Source organism: Erythrolamprus reginae, chromosome 1 (assembly GCF_031021105.1).
Source record: "Erythrolamprus reginae isolate rEryReg1 chromosome 1, rEryReg1.hap1, whole genome shotgun sequence".
NCBI classification, from domain to species: Eukaryota; Metazoa; Chordata; class Lepidosauria; order Squamata; family Dipsadidae; genus Erythrolamprus; species Erythrolamprus reginae.
Genome location: NC_091950.1, coordinates 17,074,599 through 17,091,750, shown reverse-complemented (window position 1 = coordinate 17,091,750; position 17,152 = coordinate 17,074,599). Strand labels below are relative to the sequence as shown.

The window sequence follows — 17,152 nt, the reverse complement described above, 5'->3', positions numbered from 1 at the left end:
GGACAAGGGATGTGAACTTTCAATTGAGTGGGAAACTCAGATCCAGGTTTCCCTGTCTAGGTGTCAGGATGGTGTCAACATTGGAACTTTGAGGAGCACTTTGACTAGGGCTCTGATTTAGTTTGGATGTTACCTGGAACCTTGACACCAAGAGCACAAACCAAATTTCTATAAGGAGAGACAAGAAGGTCTCTGCAGAGACATTCTGCAACCCACACAAACCAGACCCGTGCACAAGGATGTATACAGAGGATGTGGACTCTCCAACTCTGGAGGTAATTAAAAAGAACATGGACAGCTAATTCTCAACGATAGTTTAATTGGCTTTCCTGCCTTTGGCTGGACTAGATGATCTTTGAGAATCACTTCCAACTCCATTATTCTATAGATTTGAATTGAATGTCTCTAGAGAGTTGGACTAGATGATCCTTATGGTCCCATGGTTATGAAATCTTAAATAGCTGTTTCCTACCTACATGGCTTACGCCCTACATGGCATCGGGCCAGAATACATCCGGAACCGTCTTCTACCGCACGAATCCTAGCGGCCGATAAGGTCCCACAAAGTTGGCCTTCTCCAGATCCCGTCGACCAAACTGTCGTTTGGCGGGCCCCAGGGGAAGAGCCTTCTCTGTGGCGACCCCGGCCCACTGGAATCAACTCCCCCCAGAGATTAGAACGGCCCCCACCCTCCTTGTCTTTCGCAAATTACTCAAGACCCACCTTTGTCGCCAGGCATGGGGGAGTTAGGATATTCCTTCCCCTAGGCCATTACAAGTTATGTATGGTATGTTTGTGTATATGTTTGGTTTTTATAATAAGGGTTTTTAGTTGTTTTATTAAATTGGATTGTTACATGTTGTTTTTTATCATTGTTGTTAGCCGCCCCGAGTCTGCGGAGAGGGGCGGCATACAAATCCAATAAATAAAATAAATAAATAAATAAATAAATAAATAAATAAATAAATAATAAATATTTCATCAATAAGCCATGATTGTGGGCTGACACGTTATCCGAATGTATCATCTGTTACCGTACACTGAGAATTAGAAAACACAAGTGTCCCATAATTGTTTACACCAGTGGTTCTCCACCTGTGGTCTGCAGAACCCTGGAGCCACAAAGTCCTCACAAGTGTTCCGCAAAGGCTTGAAGAAATTTAAATCTTGAGTTAAGTCTTCAGGCCACCAAAGGTATTTAAAGGGAGTCCATGGTGAAGAAAAGGGTGAGAAATACTAGTTCACATCTTATTTATTTATTTATTTATTGGATTTGTATGCCGCCCCTCTCCGGAGACTCGGGCGGCTAACAGCAACAATAAAAACAATGTACAATAGTAATCTCATGTTAAAAATGATTAAAAACCCATTAATATAAAAACCAAACATACATACATACATACCATGCATAGAATTGTAAAGGCCTAGGGGGAAGAGGATCTCAATTCCCCCATGCCTGATGGCAGAGGTGGGTTTTAAGTAGCTTACGAAAGGCAAGGAGGGTGGGGGGCAATTCTAATCTCTGGGGGGAGCTGGTTCCAGAGGGCCGGGGCCACCACAGAGAAGGCTCTTCCCCTGGGGCCCTCCAACAACATTGTTTAGTTGATGGGACCCGGAGAAGATCCACTCTGTGGGACTTAACTGGTTGCTGGGATTCGTGCAGCAGAAGGCGGTCCCTGAGATAATCTGGTCTGGTGCCATGAAGGGCTTTATAGGTCATAACCAACACTGAATTGTGACTGGAAACTGATCGGCACCCAATGCAGACTACGGAGTGTTGGTGTGACATGGGCATATTTGGGAAAGCCCATGATTGCTTTCGCAGCTGCATTCTGCTTCTTCTTTATTATGGATAGACTAATTTCCTCTGCTAGTTCCCTTTGGGTGGCAGCACAACCAAAGTCAACATTGGACCATCACTGGTTCAACCGTGTTCAGACTTACCCCATCGTGGACGAGAGCTTTCCACGTATGCTCCAGTTTCTTGATTAACCTGGAAGGAAGAGACAAGCGAAGGATTTAAAGGGGGGGTGAGATGGGAGAACCAAATAAAAACAGGGCCAAACACCAGTCTCTTCTTTGGACGCACTCTGAGTGTGGTGAAACAAAGTCAAGGTGACAGCCATAATGACACAATCAAAGTCACACTCACGTGTGTCTGTGTGTGTGTTGCACATATAAAATAGGTAGGATTTCATCTGCACCTCTATAACTGTCTGGTTTGGTGCTGCAACCCAACAGGACCGACACAGACTTCAGAGGAGAATCAGAACTGCAGAAAAAACAATTGCTGCCAACCTGCCTTCCATTGAGGACCTGTATACTGCACGAGTCAAAAAGAGGGCGGGGAAAATATTTACCGACCCCTCACATCCTGGACACAAACTGTTTCAACTCCTACCCTCAAAACGTCGCTACAGAGCACTGCACACCAAGACAACTAGGCACAAGAACAGTTTTTTTCCGAACGCCATCACTCTACTAAACAAATAATTCCCTCAACACTGTCAGACTTTCTACTAAATCTGCACTTCTATTCTACTAGTTTTTCTCATCATTCCTTTCACCCATTTCCTCCCATGTTGACTGTATGACTGTAACTTGTTGCTTATATCCTAAGATTTTTATTAATATTGCTTCTTCATTGCTTATTTGACCCCTATGAAAATCATTAAGTGTCGTACCACATGATTCTTGACAAATGTATATTTTATTTTATGTACGCTGAGAGCATATGCACCAAGACAAATTCCTTGTGTGTCCAATCACACTTGGCCAATAAAATTCTATTCTATTCTATTCTATTTCAACTGCAATTTTAACTGGATTTCAGACACCGTCTCTGCTCTCCACTAAGAAAGTCAGAGAGAGAAGGATAAAGTTGAGCAGGATTAGGGGACAACTGTGGATTATCAAGATCCATATACAGGTGGCCCTTGACTCGCAGCAGTTCATTTGGTGACCGTTCAAAGCTATGGCACCACTGAAAAATAGTGACTTGTGACCATTTCTCACACTTACGACCGTTGCAGCAACCCCGTGGTTACATGGTCTATGTTCAGATGCTTGACAACTGACTCATATTTATGATGGCTGCAGCGTCCCGGGGGGGGTCATGCGATTCTCCCTTTTGCAACATTCTGATGAGCCCAATTCAGTTAACAACCATGTGGCTACCTTTAACAGTTGCAGTGATTCACTTAACAAACGTGGCAAGAAAAGTCCTTAAATGGGGCAAAACTCACTTAACAAATTTCTCATCTAGCAACCTAATATGGAGGGGGAGCTCAACTGTGGCTATAAGTCAAGGACTAACTGTACTCTTGACAACTATATGGAAAGGGCTCTGATGTCAGAAAAGATGGATGGCTCAACTTAAGCACCGGTCGCACTGTTCCACAGTCAGGTAACCATGAACTTAACCTTTTTTCTGATGGTTTATGCCTTTTCAGTCAACTTCTGGGAAAAAGCCCCCCTAGAAATACATTGATTCAGTTAACAACCATGATGCTTTCCTAGCGACTACTGTGTTCGTTTAACAACTGCCGCAAAAAAAATTCAAGTCATAAAATTGGATAGTCATGTGGGTGCTTTGATTTACAACTATCATGAGTTACAATGGAAATTCCAGGCTCTATTATAGCAATAGCACGTAGACATATATACCACTTCACAGTGTTTTACAGCCCTCTCTACATGGTTTACAGAGTCAGCATATCACCTCCAACAATCTGGGTCCTCGTTTTACCCACCTCAGAAGGATGGAAGTGTTTTTAATAGGAAAGTGAACACAAGAACAAGGGGACACAAACTGAAGTTAGTTGGGGGAAAGATCAAAAGCAACATGAGAAAATATTATTTTACTGAAAGAGCGGGCATGGAGCAATGCCAGGGAGGACAACGCATGATCGCATTCCTGCTTGTTATACCTCTAGCTATGCAAGTAGGATGCTTGGCTGCATAGCTAGAGGTATAACAAGCAGGAAGAGGGAGATTGTGATCCCGCTATATAGAGTGCTGGTGAGACCACATTTGGAATACTGTGTTCAGTTCTGGAGACCTCACCTACAAAAAGATATTGACAAAGTTGAACGGGTCCAATGACGGGCTACAAGAATGGGGGAAGGTCTTAAGCATAAAACATATCAGGAAAGACTTCATGAACTCAATCTGTATAGTCTGGAGGACAGAAGGAAAAGGGGGGACATGATCGAAACATTTAAATATGTTAAAGGGTTAAATAAGGTCCAGGAGGGAAGTGTTTTTAATAGGAAAGTGAACACAAGAACAAGGGGACACAATCTGAAGTTAGTTGGGGGAAAGATCAAAAGTAACGTGAGAAAATATTATTTGACTGAAAGAGTAGTAGATCCTTGGAACAAACTTCCAGCAGACGTGATTGGTAAATCCACAGTAACTGAATTTAAACATGCCTGGGATAAACATATATCCATCCTAAGATAAAATACAGGAAATAGTATAAGGGCAGACTAGATGAGGTCTTTTTCTGCCGTCAGTCTTCTATGTTTCTATGGAAGGTTGAGTCAGCCTCGAGCCTAGTAAGATTCGAACTGCCAAATTGCAGTAAGCCGGCACTCAGCAGAAGTAGCCTGCAGTAATGCACTCTAACCACTTCGCCACCTAGGCTCATTATAATTGTAAGTCAAGGATTAACTGGTACTAGATCAGTGTTTCCCAACCTTGGCAACTTGAAACTATTTGGACTTCAACTCCCAGAATTCCCCAGCCAGCAAATGCTGGCTGGGGAATTCTGGGAGTTGAAGTCCAAATAGCTTCAAGTTGCCAAGGTTGGGAAACACTGTACTAGATGACTAATGATCAACTGAAAATGGCCTGCAGTTTTGCAAACATGACTAATGAAAGATCACGGCAAGAACATTCCCTTCCAGACTGGTGACTCTGCATCAAAGGCTAATCACAGAATAGCTAAGAGGATGTTGGAAAGGAGGCCCAGCGTTCAAAACCCCCAAAGGCTCCTTTTGATGGATGATGGCATTAAAGAAAACTATGCAGCGTTCCAGAGATCAGAAGAAAACAATTTGTCCCGGAGCCTCCCTTCCAAACAGGGAATAAAATTGTAATAATGTCTAGATTTGGATAAATTAGAAATGTAAAAGGAAAGAGGGGGAAAAAAGCTACTTCGCTCAGTGTGGTCTCCAACAATGTGCCCGATATAAAAGAATTAAAGAGATTCAAAAGATTAAAAAATACCCTAATTTTTTTTCACTTAGTGCAGAGAGTCCTTGATTTACAACCACAGTTGAGCTCAACATTTGTTGTTAAGTGAGACAGTTGTTAAGTGAGTCTTGCCCCACTTTACAACCTTTCTTGCCACAGAATATCTGAATCGCTGCAGTTGTGAAATAAGTAACAGAATTGTAAAGTGAATCCGGCTTCCGTATCACAAAAGGTGATTACATGATCCCCTGGGATACTGCAACCGTCATAAATACATGCCAATAGCCAAGTGTCCAGATTTTGGTCACATGGCCGGCCATGGGATGGATGCTGCGATGATGGTCAGAGTGAAAAACGGTCATAAGACACTTTTTTCAGTATCGCTGTAACTCTGAATGGCCACTAAATGAAAGGTTGCAAGCCAAGGACTACCTGTAATAAATGTCATCTGGCGGGACTCAGGGGAAGAGATTTCTCTGTGGCGGCCCCGACTCTCTGGAACCAACTCCCCCCAGATATCAGAGTTGCCCCCACCCTCCTTGCCTTTCGCAAGCTCCTTAAAACCCACCTCTGTCGTCAGGCATGGGGGAATTGAAATTTTCCCTTCCCCCTAGGCTTATAGAATGTATACATGGTATGCTTGTATGTGTGATTGGTTCCTTAAATTGGGGTTTTTTAGATTATTTTTAATATTAGATTTGTTTACATTGTCTTTTTTATTGTTGTTAGCCGCCCCGAGTCTTCGGAGAGGGGCGGCATACAAATCTAATAAATAAATAAATAAATAAATAAATAAATAAATAAATAAACAAACAAACAAACAAACAAACAAACAAGAATAGAAAGAAAGAGAGAGAGAGAGAGAGAAAGAAAGAAAGAAAGAAAGAAAGAAAGAAAGAAAGAAAGAAAGAAAGAAAGGCTGAACGGTTTCTACCTTTTCAGATTCTCTGTTCTTCGGATTCTGTATTTTAACATCTATTTTTTTGGCGTTAAAACTCATTGCAGAAATCTTGCATGAATCATATGTTAGCTAGGAAGGCCACAAAAGGTGATCACATGACCCCAGGACCCTGCCACCATCATAAAAACATACCGGTTACAGAGTGGCCAGATTTTGATTATTGACCATTTATTTATTTATTTATTTATTTTTATTAATTTCATTTATATGCCGCTCACTCTGAAACGGACCATCGGGATGCCGCAAGGCTTGTAAGGGTGAGTATCAGGGTTCCAAGTAACACCCCCAACGAAAGAAACATAGAAACATAGAAGACTGATGGCAGAAAAAGACCTCATGGTCCATCTAGTCTGCCCTTATACTATTTTTTGTATTTTATCCCAGGCATGATTAAATTCAGTTACTGTGGATTTACCAACCATGTCTGCTGGAAGTTTGTTCCAAGGATCTACTACTCTTTCAGTGAAATAATATTTTCTCCCGTTGCTTTTGATCTTTCCCCCAACTAACTTCAGATTGTGTCCCCTTGTTCTTGTGTTCACTTTCCTATTAAAAACACTTCCCTCCTGAACCTTAAAGATGTCTGGGTTTTCCCCACCCAAAAGAAAGTCCAAGTCCCTGCCCCAGCACGCACATGTCCATCCCATAATCCAATCGTTGCATCTTCTCAACTGGAGATGCCTCCCAAACACACCCCTCCAGGTGCAGGGCAGCGTGACCTTGATTCTTGGAGAAAGGAGTGTTATTTTGGCTGTATTCCCCCACTCATGCAATCCTCCCTCCCAGTTTCCCACAGCACCAAATGTGGCAGGCCTGAAGACCCAAGGCCCAAGGTGGTTTCCAAGCCTGACAATGAGGACGGGATGTCATTTTTGTCAGTGCCACTGAAACTCTGGACTGTCACTAAACTAATCATTATATGTCAAGAACCACTTCTAATGTTCTTGTTGTTAAAACACGTATTTCCACTGTTTATAAAACAAATGGCCAGAAACTCAAAAAGTTACACGTTTTATGAGACTCAATAAGGTCAGCAAGATGGACAGCATTTACATTGAATGAATGAATGAATGAATGAATGAATGAATGAATGGATAGGTGGGTGGGTGGAAGAAAGGAAGGAAGGAAGGAAGGAAGGAAGGAAGGAAGGAAGGAAGGAAGGAAGGAAGAAAGTAAGTAAGAAAGAAAGAAAGAAAGAAAGAAAGAAAGAAAGAAAGAAAGAAAGAAAGAAAGAAAGAAAGAAAGAAAGTTCTGTGTTAGCAAAAACTTCAGAAGAAAAGGATTTAGGGGTAGTGATTTCTGACAGTCTCAAAATGGGTGAACAGTGCAGTCAGGCGGTAGGGAAAGCAAGTAGGATGCTTGGCTGCATAGCTAGAGGTATAACAAGCAGGAAGAGGGAGATTATGATCCCACTATATAGAATGCTGGTGAGACCACATTTGGAGTACTGTGTTCAGTTCTGGAGACCTCACCTACAAAAAGATATGGACAAAATTGAACGGGTCCAAAGATGGGCTACAGGAATGGTGGAAGGTCTTAAGCATAAAACGTATCAGGAAAGACTTAATGAACTCAATCTGTATAGTCTGGAGGACAGAAGGAAAAGGGGGGACGTGATCGAAACATTTAAATATATTAAAGGGTTAAATAAGGTCCAGGAGGGAAGTGTTTTCAATAGGAAAGTGAACACAAGAACAAGGGGACACAATCTGAAGTTAGTTGGGGGAAAGATCAAAAGCAACATGAGAAAATATTATTTTACTGAAAGAGTAGTAGATCCTTGGAACAAACTTCCAGAAGACATGGTAGATAAATCCACAGTAACTGAATTTAAACATGCCTGGGATAAACATATATCCATCCTAAGATAAAATACAGAAAATAGTATAAGGGCAGACTAGCTGGACCATGAGGTCTTTTTCTGCCATCAGTCTTCTATGTTTCTATGAAAGAAAGAAAGAAGGAAAGAAAGAAAGAAAGAAAGAAAGAAAGAAAGAAAGAAAGAAAGAAAGAAAGAAAGAAAGAAAGAAATGTTCTCTCAAAAAGAACAGGGATAGTGCCTACCTGTAGGACTGGAGGATATCGATGATCCCAACATGTAGTAGCAGGCGCTCTCCTTTGCCATTCACTGCTGGAATGCCCCCCATTCTAAAAGCACAAAGGAGAGAAAATTAGTATTTCCTTGCTTAGTTAATATAAGAGCCAATTTGGTCTAGTGGTGGTCAAGATTAGAAAGTGGGAGACACCAGTTCTACTCTTTCCCCACCAATGAAAGCCAGCTGAGTGACTTTGGGCCAATCACCAAGAGATAGTGAGTTCTAGTTGAGTCTTAGCTGTGAAAGCTGGCTGGGTAACTTTGGGCCAATCACCAGGAGATGGTGAGTTCTAGTCCTGCCTAAGACATTTTATTTATTTATTTATTTATTTTATTTTTATGCCGCCCTTCTCCTTAGACTCAGGGCGGCTTACAACATGTTAGCAATAGCACTTTTTAACTGGGACCTTAGGCCAGTCATTCTCAGCTCAATTCACAACACAGGGTTGTTGTTGTTATGAGAAAAATATGTGTTGAAGGGAAGGAAGGTGTGTTGGCTATGTTTGCCACCTTGAGTTATTTGTAAAAATAATAAAGGACGCAAATAAAGAAACAAATAAGGCAGTGGCTACAATGCCCACTTTCCCCTGTGGACTCCCCTAAACACAGTGGGTTTCCAAAACATGCTTAAAATGGTCTCCCCAGCTGTGTGAATTGTCTCAAAGATGAACACACACTCTTACGTTCTTCTCCTCACTCTCTCACGCACAACTGAGTACTGTATAATTAAATCCAAGGGAGTAATTATTGCAAAAAATATACACGGACCAGACCATCATTGGAATAATGCAAGATCATGTTGTCGATCTACATGTGTGACACGCAGAGACATTTTCTAATTGTGTGTATCCATCAATAAGTGTAGGAGAGCATTTATAAATCAGTTTTGGATCATTTTCTTTGCTTTAAACAAAAAAATACCACTGAATGTACTAAGAAAGTGTTGTGATGCTGGAACTATGCACCAACAGGCTGTATTGTTTTGTAATTGCTGGTTTTCAACTTTACACGCTGCCGAGATTCATTGTTGTGAGAGGGGCGCCATATGTAGGTACAATCACAATTGGGACTTGTATGTCCGCCACTAAGCAGTGCGGTTGTTAACTGAGTCATCACGTGACTGCGCCCGGTTTTTGCCAGAGTCTCGGTCAAAGCGAACGCAGCTTTGTTCATTTGCTTTAATCGTCGGAAGCCATCTGGGAATGTCACAGATGGAGAATCCTTTGTCCTGAAGATGCGGCAACCCACTACAAATGGCACATTTTTCTTCAATTGCCCTAATCCTGAAAAATATTCTCCCCCCAACCCCGAATGAGGTCCCCAAAAAGGAATCGAAACATGGCTGTGTGTCTTTCCATTTGCATTTTATATTTTGATAAAACCAATGACAGTTAGTCCCGTCGACTAAACAACATCGACTAAACAACATCTCCCCCTGGGCACGTTTAATTTATGCATGGTATGTCTGTGTGTGTGACTGTTAGCATATGGGGTTTTTTAAATATTTAAATATTTTAAATTTGCCTGATTGCTTATGATTTGTTTTTACATGTTGTGAGCCGCCCCGAGTCTTCGGAGAGGGGCGGCATACAAATCTAAGTAATAAATAAATAAATAAATAAATAAATAAATGTCGTTTGGCGGGCCCCAGAGGAAGATGGTGGCCCCGGCCCTCTGGAACCAACTCCCCCCGAGATTAGAACTGCCCCCACCCTCCTTGACTTTCGTAAACTACTCAAGACTCACTTATACCGCCAGGCATGGGGGAGTTGAGACACCTTTCCCCCAGGCTTTTTTATATTTTGTTTCATGTTTGGTATGAATGTGCTGTTTGGTTTTTTAAAAAATAATGATACGGTTTTATATGTTTTTTAATATTAGGTTTGTTCCACTACTATATTGTTTTTATTACTGTTGTGAGCCGCCCCGAGTCTTCGGAGAGGGGCAGCATACAAATCTAATTATTAATAATAATAATAATAATAATAATAATAATAATAATAATAATAATAATGGCAAAAGGGGAAAAAACCCATGGCTACGTTTCCTCTTTTGAGAGCAGCTAACTTTTTCCCCATCACATGCCAGCACCCATAATGCAATGAGTGTGGGACACCCCCCGGGTGTGCCCCCCCCACATGTATACACACACTGGCCCCTCTGGAGAGCCCGGGGGAGGCTGGTTTCGCCCTCCCAGAGGCTCGAGGAAAGCACACGGAATCTGGGCAGGGCGAAAAATGGGCATCCCGGAAGTCTGGAAACAGGCCAAAAATCAGCTGACTGACGGGAGGCACATGCGTGGTGGAGCTGAGCTGAGCTGGACAATGGCACGCATGCCCGGAGAGGGCTCTACATGCCACCTGTGGCACGCATGCCATAGGTCCGCCATCGTGGGCCTAGAGGAGCATTCATCCATGGGGTTGGCTGATGCCCTGAAAGCCCTCCTTCCTACTTTAAATTAATTTTAACAGTGTTGAATTTTAACAGTGTTGAATTACCCTCGCTTCTTTTACAATTTTAGCTTTTATATGCTGTTTTTATATTTGAATACTGTACTATGTACAGTTAGCCCTGGACTTACAACAATTCAGCTTCCCGAGTCCTCGGAGAGGGGCAGCTTATAAATCCAATAAATAAATAAATAAACAACAAACATTCAAAGGTACAACAGCACTGGAAAAAAGAGATGTGTGACCATTTCCCACACTTATTAGCATCCCCACGGTCACGTGATCAAAATTCAGATGCCTGGCAACCGACTCACTTTTCTGACAGTTGCACTGTCATGGGGTTGCAGGCGATCCTCTTTTTGCAACCTTCTGACAAGCAAGAGGGGAGGGGCGGCATACAAATCCAATAAATAAATAAATAGATAGATAGATAGATAGATAGATAGATAGATAGATAGATAGATAGATAGATAGATAGATAAATAAATAAATAAATAAATAAAGTCAATGGAGAAACAGATTCACTTAACAACTGTGCTACTAATTTAACAACTAGAGCAGTGATGGCAAACCTGTGGCACGGATGCCACAGGTGGCATGCGGAGTCATATCTGCTGGCACGCGATTCGTTGCCCTAGCTCAGCTCCAACATGCATATGTGTGCCGGCCAGCTAATTTTCAATTCGCACAGAGGCACTCGGAGGGCGTTTTTGGCTTCCGGAGAGCCTCCAGGGGGATGGGAAGGGCGAAATCCAAGCCTAATAGGCCCATCAGAAGTTGGGAAACAGGCCATTTCTGGCTTCCAGAGGGCCTCCAGGGGGCGAGGGAAGCTGTTTTCGCCCTGTCCAGGTATTGAATTATGGGTGTGGGCATTTGTGCATGTGCGATAGCGCACGCCCACACTCTTTTGGCACCCGAGGTTTGGCATCACTGAACTAGAGTGATTCATTGAACAAGAAAAATAGTAAGATAGGTCAAAATTCACTTAACAAATTTCTCACTTGGCAACATAAATGTTGGGCTCAACTGTGGTTATACGTTGAGGATGACCTGTACCACCCAGAGCCCCTCTATGAGGGGGATGGACAGTTTAAAAATATGAAAAATAAAATATATATAAAATAATAAAGAGATACTTGCTGGTTGCCAAGCATCCAAATCAAATTATTTGCTTAACAACTGCAGCAAAAGAAGTGTAATGTTGGGCACAATTCATTGCTTAGCAATTGAAATTCACATAATCGCAAGTCGAGGACTACCTATGGTATTACAACCCCCATCATCCCCAGCCACTGCAGTCCCTGGAGAGGAAGATCACACTACACGCCAGGATTTGGATGTATTACCGACAGTGGTAATACGTTAGGCTAATTCTTTATGGAGACAGATTTAGCTGAGACTGGGGATCTGAGCTACAGCTAAATGTGTCACTGCAAAGAATTGGCTGAATCACTGTGGAGAATTAAATGCTGATGAGCATTCAACACAATGGCCTCTCATTTAGGGCAATGGGAGCTGGCAATTTTCCAGCCGCTTCAGCTGTTCCAAATTGCATTCTTCAATATGCCTCATGTTCTGAAATCTCTCTTTAACATTTGAGATGGGGGGACGATCCCCCCTCCTCTCTCTCCACCCCGAAAAAGCTCTGAGAGGGAGAAAAGGGAAGTCAAGGAAGGGCAGCATACAAATCTAAATAATAAATAAATAATAAATAAACTTGAACACAATCATCCCCGCACCTCCCAAAAAAGAGATTTAGATGATAGGCTTTGCGAGCATGGTTGAAGATTTCTCTCCTCTTCCCCTTAGAAGTTGGCAAAAGCATAAATAGATTATAAATACTACGTTAGTTATACATTCACACATTCCTTTGTTTCCAGGGAATTAATATCTTTTCATTAGAAACACCTAGCTCAGGGGTGTCAAACTCAAGGCCCACGGGGCCAACCCGGAAATAGCAAAGGTGTCAAGTCCATTATTATTATTATTATTATTATTATTATTATTATTATTATTATTATTATTATTTGGATTTGTATGCCGCCCCTCTCCGTAGACCAGTGTTTTTCAACCAGTGTACCTTGGCACACTAGTGTGCCGCGAGACATGGTCAGGTGTGCCGCGAAGAAGGAAGCTCAGGTTCTGGTCTCACAACTTTTTGCTGAGAGAGAGAGAGAGAGAGAAAGCAAGAGAGAGAGAAAGAGAAAGAGAGAGAGAGAGAAAGAGAAAGCAAGCAAGAGAGAGACAAAGAGATAGAAAGCAAGAGAGAGAGAGAGAGAGGAGAGGCAGGGAGAGAGAGAAATGAGCAAAAAGGGGAGGAAAAAAGAGAAATGAGAAAAGGATTGAGGCAGAGAATGAGAGGAAAGAGAGAGAAACAAAAGAGAGAGAGAGAAGTGACTCTTGATTTAAAGCATATGATAAAAAGCACCCAAAAAATAAGAGAGAAAACCCCCCAGCCCTCACCTGTTTTTGGAAATGGTTCAAGAGTATGTATACACACACACACACACACACAAGAGGGGGAGGAGACAGGGATGGAAAAAGAGAGGAGAGTGTCTTAGAGTGTCGTTTTGTGTCATTTTGGTTGGTGGTGTGCCCCAGGATTTTGTAAATGTAAAAAATGTGCGGCGGTTCAAAAAAGGTTGAAAATCACTGCCGTAGACTAACAACAGTGATAAAAACAGAATGTAAAAATCCAATACTAAAACAACTAAAAAACCCTTGTTATAAAACCAATCATACATACAAACATACCATGCATAAATTGTAGAAGCCTAGGGGGAAAGATTATCTTAGTTCCCCCATGCCTGACGGCAGAGGTGGGTTTTGAGGAGCTTACGAAAGGCAAGGAGAGTGGGGGCTATTCTAATCTCTGGGGGGAATTGGTTCCAGAGGGCCGGGGCCGCCACAGAGAAGGCTCTTCCCCTGGGCCCCGCCAACCAACATTGTTTAGTTGACGGGATCCGGAGAAGGCCCACTCTGTGGGACCTAACTGGTCGCTGGGATTCGTGCGGCAGAAGACGGTCCCGGAGATAATCTGGTCCGATGCCATGAAGGGCTTTATAGGTCATAACCAACACTTTGAATTGTAACCGGAAATTGATCGGCAACCAATGCAGACTGCGGAGTGTTGGTGTGACATGGGCACATTTAGGGAAGCCCATGATTGCTCTTGCAGCTGCATTCTGCACGATCATGATGCCTCTAGCAGCCAAAACAGGATATAGGGGGACCACGTGAGGCTTCCCTGCATCCCGTTTTGGCCAGTAGGATGCTGTAGGAGACGTCCATCCCATGTCCATCCTCCCCCAGCCGGCCCATGGAGAACTACAATGTGGATCTGGCCCTCGAAGAAATCCAGACACCCTTGCCAGCTGCTGCCAAGAATCCAAATTTTGATCCCTGCAACAGTCGTTAAATGTGAAATGTGGTCTTAAGTCACTTTTTTCAGTGCCGTTATAACTTCAAATGGTCACTAAATGAACAAGTGTTAATTGTTCACAATTTTGAAGACTACCTGTACAGGTAATCCTTGATCTACGACCACAATTGAGCCTAACATTTCTGTTGCTGAGAAATTTGTTAAATTTCTCTAAAACACGATCTAAGTATTGCCCACAAGATCATATGCTGCAATGTTCTACCTGTCAGTGACTACTTCAGCTTCAACCACAACAACACAAGAGCACGCAACAGATTCAAACTTAATATTAACCGCTCCAAACTTGACTGTAAAAAATATGACTTCAGCAACCGAGTTGTCGAAGCGTGGAACTCATTGCCTGACTCAGTAGTGTCAACCCCTAACCCCCAACATTTTTCCCTTAGACTATCCACGATTGACCTCTCCAGGTTCCTTAGAGGTCAGTAAGGGGCGTGCATAAGTGCACCAGTGTGCCTTCCGTCCCGTCCAATCGTCTCTCCTTATCTCATTTATCTTTTCTTCCTTTCAAATATGTTCACCTATACTTTTATATCTTTTCTTCTATTCTTTTCTTTACTTATATTATTACATATCTTTCTCTTCAATGTGTATTATGTATTGGACAAAATAAATAAATAAATAAATAAATAAATAAATAAATAAATAAATAAATAAATAAATAAATAAATAAATAAATAAATAAATAAATAAAATAAGTGAGTTTTGCCCCATTTTATGACTTTTCTTGCCACAGCGGTTAAGCGAATCGTTGCAGTTGTAGGAACACAGTTAAATGAATCTGGTTTCCCCATTGATTTTGTTTGTCAGAAGGATGCAAAAGGGGATCATGTGACTCTGGGACATTACAGCGGTCATAAATGTCAGTCAGTTATCAAGTCTTTGAATGCAAATCATGTGACCAGGGGGATGCTGAACAAGTCAAAAGTGTAAAAAAAAATGGTCACAAGTCACTGTTTCCAGTGCCGTTGTTAACTTTGAACATTCGCTAAATGAATAGTTATAAGTTGTAGCTGCTATAGCATGTTAGGGTACGTGTAATCATTCCCATTTATATATTCCCCCCAATAAAAGGGCGTGCACAGCTCAATACTGTGTCATTTCACCCAGAGAGAAATGTGTCCAAGTTTTCTATCTAGGATTCGTGTTCGTGAGTGACCCCCCATGGCTGGGTGCTCTAAGTCCCTTTGAAGACATCGTTCCACTCAGGGACTTTGCAGCATCCTCAATAAGTCAAGGGCCACCTGCACTCAAAACTGCCTGTGTCACTTACGTGTCATCTGTGTCAATGGGTTCCCCTCGAGCAGCCCCGCCCTGGATTGACTCCATGGCGGTGGAATACAGAGCCTTCTGTCCCATGGGGCGTTTTTCATCAGACATGCTTTGGGCCCCGTCGACCTGTCGTTCCCGCTCCAGCTGGTCTATGTTGTGCACCCCAAGGAGCAGGCTGTAATCCATGATTTTGAAACTCTCCAACACCTGGAGATTGTGGGAGAAAAAGGAGAAACTACAATAAAAGCCACGGAGGGACTAATACTTGCTAGGTGAACAGCTCTTAGAACTTAAGACTTAGAATAACTACTGTTAGTTTGAATGTGCACCAATCGTTCATACATTAAAATGAAATTGTGTTGCATACTGCTCTCAAAGGGTCACCACTACATAAATATAAATAAATACAAAATTATGCATATACAGTGATACCTTGTCTTACAAACTTAATTGGTTCCGGGACGAGGTTCTTAAGGTGAAAAGTTTGTAAGATGAAACAATGTTTCCCATAGGAATCAATGGAAAAGCAATTAATGCGTGCAAGCCCAAAATTCACCCCCTTTTACCAGCCAAAGTGCCTGTTTTTGCACTGCTGGGATTCCCCTGAGGTTCCCCTCCAAGGGAAACCCCACCTCTGGACTTCTGTGTTTTTGCGATGCTGCAGGGGAATCCCAGCATCACAAAAATGAGTGCTTCGCTGGCAACGGAAGTCCGGAGGTGGGGTTTCCCAGTGAAGAGAGCATCAGTGAAATCGCAGCATCGCAAAAACACTGAAGTCCTCGAAACCCCACCTCCGGACCTGTGTTTTTTCAATGCTGCGATTTCACTGAGGCTCCCCTCGCTGGGAAACCCCACCCCCAGACTTCCGTTGCGATGCTGGGATTCAACTTGCTGGGATTCCCCTGCAGCATCACAAAAACACGGAAGTCTGGAGGTGGGGTTTCCCATGGAGAGCAGCCTCAGGGAAATCCCAGCAGCACAAAAACAGGTGCTTCGCTGGCAACGGAAGTCCAGAGGCAGGGCATCCCAGCAGCGGCAGTGGGTTTGTAAGGTGAAAATAGTTTGTAAGAAGAGGCAAAAAAATCTTAAACCCTGGGTTTGTATCTCGAAAAGTTTGTATGACGAGGCGTTTGTAAGACAAGGTATCACTGTACCCACACAGAACAGACTAGAATAGAATGGAATTTTATTGGCCAAGTGTGATTGGACACACAAGGAATTTGTCTTGGTACCCATGCTCTCAGTTACATAAACGAAAAAAATAAGTTCATCAAGAATTAATGATAGTCCGGATACAAATAAGCAATCCAAATATATTAGGAATCAGTCAATATAAATTGTAAAGATACCAGCAACAAAATTACAGTCTACAGTCATTTGTGGGAGGAGATGGATGATGGGAACGATGAGAAAATTAATAGTAGTGCAGACTTAATAAACAGTTTGACAGTGTTGAGGGAATGGTTTGTTTAGCAGAGTGATGGCATTTGGAGAAAAAACTGTTCTTGTGTCTAGCTGTTCTGGTATGCAATTTTTCTACAGCATTGTTTTGAGGGTAGGAGTTGAAACTTTGTCCAGAATGTGAGGTGTCTGTCAATATTTTCACTGCCCTCTTTTACAACATATATTATATGACACAGAGAAACTACACAGTCTAGTTCAGATATATACAGTGATCCCCTGGTTATTGCGTTCCCGACCATTGCGAACAGGCTAATTTGCGATTTTTCAAC

The 17,152-nt window shown here is 42.3% G+C and overlaps 1 protein-coding gene across 8 annotated transcripts in view; it reads right to left on the bottom strand.

Moving 5' to 3' along the window:
- PIP5K1C (phosphatidylinositol-4-phosphate 5-kinase type 1 gamma) overlaps positions 1-17,152 on the bottom strand; it is a 106,556-nt gene that overhangs the window by 43,340 nt on the left and 46,064 nt on the right. For all 8 annotated transcript variants that reach the window (XR_011558571.1, XM_070745695.1, XM_070745704.1 and 5 more), the window contains exons 8-10: positions 15,421-15,626; positions 8,225-8,308; positions 1,945-1,993 (exon numbers count right to left, since the gene is read on the bottom strand). Coding sequence is in view for 7 of the 8 variants with exons in the window: in XM_070745695.1 (XP_070601796.1) it covers positions 1,945-1,993; positions 8,225-8,308; positions 15,421-15,626 (339 nt within the window). In the remaining variant the exon portion in view is untranslated. The remainder of the gene's footprint in view (positions 1-1,944; positions 1,994-8,224; positions 8,309-15,420; positions 15,627-17,152) is intronic.